The 5,866-nt window shown below is 45.1% G+C and overlaps 1 protein-coding gene across 2 annotated transcripts; it reads right to left on the reverse strand.

Annotated features, from left to right (window-relative positions):
* Positions 1–2,858: 2,858 nt before the first annotated feature.
* LOC120686195 (probable serine/threonine-protein kinase WNK6) lies at positions 2,859–5,612 on the reverse strand. Of its 2 annotated transcripts, XM_039968370.1 has the most exons (7): positions 5,375–5,602; positions 5,130–5,167; positions 4,689–4,919; positions 4,188–4,408; positions 3,948–4,105; positions 3,471–3,837; positions 2,859–3,377 (listed from the first exon to the last, which is right to left on the reverse strand). In XM_039968370.1, exons 1-7 carry the CDS (start codon positions 5,480–5,482, stop codon positions 3,151–3,153), a joined length of 1,350 nt encoding a protein of 449 aa, XP_039824304.1. In that variant the 5' UTR covers positions 5,483–5,602; the 3' UTR covers positions 2,859–3,150. The 2 variants fall into 2 exon arrangements, with proteins under 2 accessions (XP_039824304.1, XP_039824305.1); XM_039968371.1 differs by lacking the exon at positions 5,130–5,167 and having other exon boundaries at positions 5,375–5,612.
* Positions 5,613–5,866: the final 254 nt, after the last annotated feature.

Consider the following 5,866-nt stretch of genomic DNA (forward strand, 5'->3'; position numbering starts at 1 on the left):
ATATGATTTGGCTTGTGAACCTTTAAAATCTATGAGAGGCCAAATTGTAGCGGATTTTATTTTTGAGTATTGGATTAATGACAAGCATGATCTAGAAGTCGGCTATATTACTTGTACACCATAGAAGTTGTACTTTGATGGATCGGTTTGTGATGATGGTCAAGGGATTGGTGCTGTTCTTATTTCTCCGAATGGTGTCGTTTTTGAATTTTCAAACCGATTGGAAGAAGAGTGCACAAATAACCAAGTTGAATATGAGGCTCTTCTATTTGGCTTGGAATTATTGCAATCCATGGGCGTGAAGCATGTTGAAGCCTTTGGAGATTCTCTTCTAGTGGTGCAGCAAGTATCTAAGGTATGCCAGTGCTATAATGGTTCTCTAAATGCATATCTTGATAAATGCCTCGATGTTATTTCTTCCTTCAATGAATTTATTATCAAACATATTCCGAGGGAAGAGAATGGAAAGGCAAATACTCTGGCTCAGCAAGCATCTGGCTATAATGTTACAAAAAAAATATTTCAACATTCGCAAGCCGATGCAAACGAAAGCCGAGTGTCTGGTTCTGGACGCACCGGTCCGACCGGTCAGCGATACCGGTCTGACCGCCCAGACCGGTCTGACCGGTCAAGAGACCGGTCTGACTGGTGATGCAGCTGCTGGTTCTGATTCGGCCAAAAAAAATGATTCAATTGTCTCGGCCGAAGCCCAGGATTGGAGGGTTCCTCTTATATCGTATTTGAGAGATCCTGATCGTGGTGCAAAGAGAAATATTTGGCGTTTGGCTTTCAAGTACGTTTTAATTGACGATGAACTTTATCGTCGAACTGCCGAAGATTTTCTTCTCAAGTGTTTAGACTCGGATCAGGCCTGGGTTGCTATGGGTGAGGTTCATGAAGGTATTTGTGGCACTCATCAATCGGCTCCCAAGATGAAGTGGTTACTTAGAAGAACCGGTTTCTATTGGCCCACCATGCTATCTAATTGTTTCAAGTACTATAAAGGATGTGAAGAATGTCAGCGGTTTGGTGATTTGCAATTGGTGTCTGCTGCGTTGATGCATCCTATTATTAAACCATGGCCGTTCCGAGGTTGGGGGTTGGATTTCATTGGACAAATTAATCCTCCATCTTCAAAGGGGCATCGCTTCGTGTTGGTTGCTACGGATTATTTCACTAAATGGACCGAAACGGTTCCTTTGAAGAATATGACACATAAGGAGGTAATTGAGTTTATTACCGAGCACATTAATCATAGATTCGGCATTCCACAAACTTTGACAACAGATAAAGGTTCTTCATTTATATCAAAAGAGGTGCGTGCATTTGCCGAATCTTAAAAGATTAAGTTGCTCAATTCATCTCCATACTATGCTCAGGCCAATGGGCAGGCCGAGTCTAGTAATAAGATTTTGATCAAACTTGTCAAGAAGAAGATAGAAGAAAATCCTAAGAGGTGGCATGAAGTGTTATCCGAAGCATTGTGGGCTCATCATATATCTAGACATGGTGCTACTAAGGTTACTCCTTTTGAGCTTGTGTATGGTCAAGAGGCTGTTTTACCCGTTAAGGTAAATCTGGGCGCATATAGGTTGGCAAAGCAAAATGACCTTTCCGCTGTTGATTACCATGATTTAATGATGGATAATATTGATGAGGTGACCGACAAGCGTTTGAAGGCTTTGAAGGAGATTGAGAAAGACAAGCTTTGGGTGGCCAGAGCTTACAACAAAAAGGTAAAATTTAAATCTTTTCAGGTTGGGGATCTGGTTTGGAAGATAATTTTGTCTCTTGGGATGAAAAGCAACAAGTTTGGCAAATGGTCGCCAAGTTGGGAAGGTCCATACAAGATTGTCAAAGTTATCTCCGGTAATTCGTATATGGTGGAGACGGTGCAAAGTGAGCGTCTACCAAGGGCTATTAATGGGAGGTACTTGAAGAGGTTCTATCCTAGCGTATGGCAAAGTACATGAGGACGAAGATGGCCGGTATTGGACATCGCCCTTAGTTTTATTTTTTAGACTTGTATGCTCTGTGTAAAACATGTACATCAGGATAGTTCTTGCTTTTTGGCTTGTGAAACTCACCAAAAAGCAGGGGGGCATATGTTGACAGCCAATTCTGGCAGTTCAGAGGCCGACCGATCTGACCGGTCTGTCCAGTTGTATTCCGAGTAGGCTTCGTTTTATTTTGGAAATTCTTGTATAAACCGACTTGGAGAGGGGTACGACTTCCCCGGCCTATAAATATAAAGGCTAAGGCCGATTGAGGTTATTCCCAATCGAATCAATACAAAAATCGCATTACTTTTTATCTCTCAAACCCTAGTCTTTTCCAACCCTAGATTGCTTTCTTCCTTCGTCTCGACGGCGTTTGAAGACGTTCTGAGTGGCCTGCCGACCTCAGAGCAACCCTACATTCACGAGCTCCGACGGGGTCCCTCCCGAGCTCGCTGTTCTAGGTCTTCGCGAGCTCCCTGCTTGCACCGGTCAGACCGGTCGGCGAAACCGGTCAGACCGGTCCGCCCAGAGTTTTCGTTGTGTTGATCGTTTTGACGATCGTTGCACGTTCTAGTGTATTCGAGTGTGTTGGCGCGATTCTGTATCAACACTATCATCTAGCAGGCTCGGATGAGCCGCCCTTGGGCCTAGGCGTGACACAACCCAGGTCCAGTACACATGCAATACAGACAATCTATTTGTCTAACATTGATAACACCTGGAGGCCGAAGCCCTCGTTGTGACACCACCAAGAACATTGATAGGCCACCTCCATAGAATTTGAGGTGAGGGTCACCATACCATGCCTAGAGTGCAACATCGGCAGCATCTTTGCCACCGAAAAAGAAAAGTCACACGGGAAAGAAAATGGCGGGAGTCTGATGTATCATCAGTTTTGAACGATCGTCCTCTTTCCTATGAATAAAAGACTCCAAAAATAATATGAAATACTACAAGAACTAATCTAGAGAAATTAGTAATCATGCATGCACAATCTTTAGCCATCATCAAATAAAAAAAAGATGTGCTTAGCAACACCGTTCATGGCATTGCGATTTGAGCATGTACAAGAGGGGCAGAATGGATGACCATGAGCATTGAACCAGTGCTTTGGATTCAGAAAAACACCGAGAGATTTGGATTCACAATTTCACGTTCCATCTGCTGATGCAGTGTTGAGCACTGCCTGAATCATCTGGCCGACCTGAACGCAGGGCCTCCAGCCGCGCACCGTCTTGAGCAAGAATGCATCGATCAGCTTCGCCACAGCATGCATGCTCCAAGAAGGCAGTTCAAGCTCTTCGACCATCTCAGTAGCCACTGAAAGACTCGTGTCCTTCTCCAGGTCAAATGCGAACTCAATGTTCTTACACTTACCTGTATTAAAAAATATCAATATGCAGCGTCAGTACTCATACAAATGGAAATTTCTCCAACCCAAAGATGAACTTTTGATGTTTTAACAATTACCATTGGGGACAGGAATTCTTAGTAACAACTTGACGGGGTCGTTGATCCTCATATCTCCTTCCAGCACAAAAACACCCCTCCGAAGCACCAGGCTGATAGACTCCTTCCCATCACCAGGAGTTCCATTGGATAACAAAGAGACGAAAATTGGTGTGGCATCGAGATCTAGATCCAAATTTTGTGGAAACGCTATCGGTTCTTGTGCTGGATTAAAGGTTTTATCATTGATGATGTCATCTTTCAGGATAAAAGGGCTCTTCAAGAGCTCACTTGCTGGTAATCTGTCAGCTGCTGAACCCAGACAGCCCTCTATGAAACTTCTTACTTCTGCATCTTTGATCTTGGAGAGAGAAATTGGTTTTACACCCTACAATTGTACAATTATAGCGCCATTCATATAAAACAAAAGGGGCTGTTTGGTATTTTCTTGAGAAATCTTGAAGAGGGTAGGCACTTTATAGGAAACAGGTCACTTACTTCAGAAATCTTCTTGTATATCTGAAGAAAGCCCTGACATTCACTGTAAGGGCACTCACCAGTCACCATTTCAAGCATACACATCCCAAAAGAATATATATCCACCAACTCATTGTAGTTTTCACCAAAGAGCTCTGGTGCCATGAATTCTAAGGTGCCTGCGTTACAGGGTAAATGTATACACATGTTAGGTTTGCATGAGAGAAATATCTGGCAGTGTGGCTTGTAGATAAATTCTACCTTGTATACTCTGTGTCTTCCTCTGTTGCATGACCATTGCCAAACCGAAATCCCCAATCTTTACTTTTCCATGGTTTCCATTGATGAAAATGTTGTCACACTTCAAGTCCCTGTGTATGATTGGTGGCTTCTGATCGTGCAGATAAGCTAGCCCTGTCAATATTTGTTTCGCCCATCGCCGCATTGCCTTGATGTCAACTTTTTTGTGCTTTGTACGGTACCTAACCACAACATAACATAGATCATAAAGGGGACGGGGAAGCTAACTACTTCTGTACAGCTGTTTCTCTTCTGAATGGAGGGCCAAAAGAACCAACTTTATGTCAAACGACATATTTCATTTAGTATTCTGAATCTGAATATTGAACTATCATGAAAATTCTCAAATATTATATTTGAAAGAAGAAAAATATTATCCAAATTTTGTATGTACACTGGCATTAACTAGACATTCTGCAACTAGTAAAAGATAAGCATATACAATTATACATAAACACGTACTGCCTCAAGTTGCCGGAGGTGAAGAGCTCAGTGATGATGTTGACGGTCCTCTTCTTGTTGTCGACCCACGAGGCATAGAGCTTAAGGATGTGCTTGTGCTGGAGAGACCGCAGCAGCTGGATCTCCGTCTTGAGCCGCTGCAGCTCCTTCGGGGATCCCATGATCCGGCTGGTTATCTCCACTTTGGCCCACGCCACCTCGATGCCGTCCACCGCGTCGAAGCCTTTGTAGCTGCCACCAAATCGATCACGTGATGCAGCAACACCAAACAACTGTTTCGTATTTTTTTCGTTTGAAATAATGAAGCAAGTATTCAGGGCCTGAATTATGTGGCTGCTCGAGTTTACGAATATGCCTCTGAATTCGAGGGATTAGTTACTGTCATCTGCTACTGAATTATCACTGCTAATAAACAGCTGACGAGGGAAGATCGGAAAATACACTGTCTTGAAGGCACCTGATCCCACGATCTCCTTGTACTGCACAATGCACGCACGAAACCGCAGAGGTCAGGGAGGAAGAACTATTTTTTCAGATTCAGACGAATTTGCGACAACAGGATGCAATCAAGAACAAGAACAGAGATCGGCCCCCTCGCTAATCGGCGATGAACCCAACCCGATGAGACGAATCGACATTAGCTGGAAGCGAACTCGAGAAGCCGCGGCGGCGGAACACGTGCGTACCCGGAGGTAGCGGCCGGTGGGGTCGACCTCGTCGACGTCGGGGTCGTCCTCCTCCTCGTCGGGCGGCTCCGCCTGCCCGCCAGCCGCCGCCTCCGGATCGGGAGCCATCGCGCCGCCACGCTCCTTCTCTTCCTCCTCTTCCGCTTCCTCTTCCTCCAATCCTCCTCGCGAGATGGGATTCCGAGCCGCGAGGAGTCTCAACTCTGAAACGCTTCCCACAGGCCCCCTCCAGCCTCCGGGGCGCAGCGCCGGCGGGTGTTTAGGAGCGGGGCCACGGGAGGCTGCAGGTGGGCCCGGCGCCCTGGTGGCAACTGGTTACGGGACGGCGTCGGATGGCAGGCCCAATTTTTCAGATATACTAGAAGAGTTTGGCAAAAATACAGATTCAGATATGGAATAACGTATGCGTATCGATCTGATCACTATTCCCTTGAGATGAGATACGCAGACAAGGATTCCTTCAACAGTGGATACGGATTCTACGATAATCAC

This window comes from Panicum virgatum, chromosome 8N (assembly GCF_016808335.1).
Source record: "Panicum virgatum strain AP13 chromosome 8N, P.virgatum_v5, whole genome shotgun sequence".
In the NCBI taxonomy this organism is placed as follows: Eukaryota; Viridiplantae; Streptophyta; class Magnoliopsida; order Poales; family Poaceae; genus Panicum; species Panicum virgatum.

Bases quoted from the DNA above. Each gene is read 5' to 3' on its own strand.
- LOC120686195 (XM_039968370.1), bottom strand. From the start codon at position 5,482: ATGGCTCCCGATCCGGAGGCGGCGGCTGGCGGGCAGGCGGAGCCGCCC. The intron at 4,409-4,688 runs GTACGTGTTTAT...TGTTGTGGTTAG, and splicing joins ACCTCCGGCAACTTGAGGCA to GTACCGTACAAAGCACAAAA. The intron at 3,378-3,470 runs GTAATTGTTAAA...TTTTTAATACAG, and splicing joins AAGAATTCCTGTCCCCAATG to GTAAGTGTAAGAACATTGAG.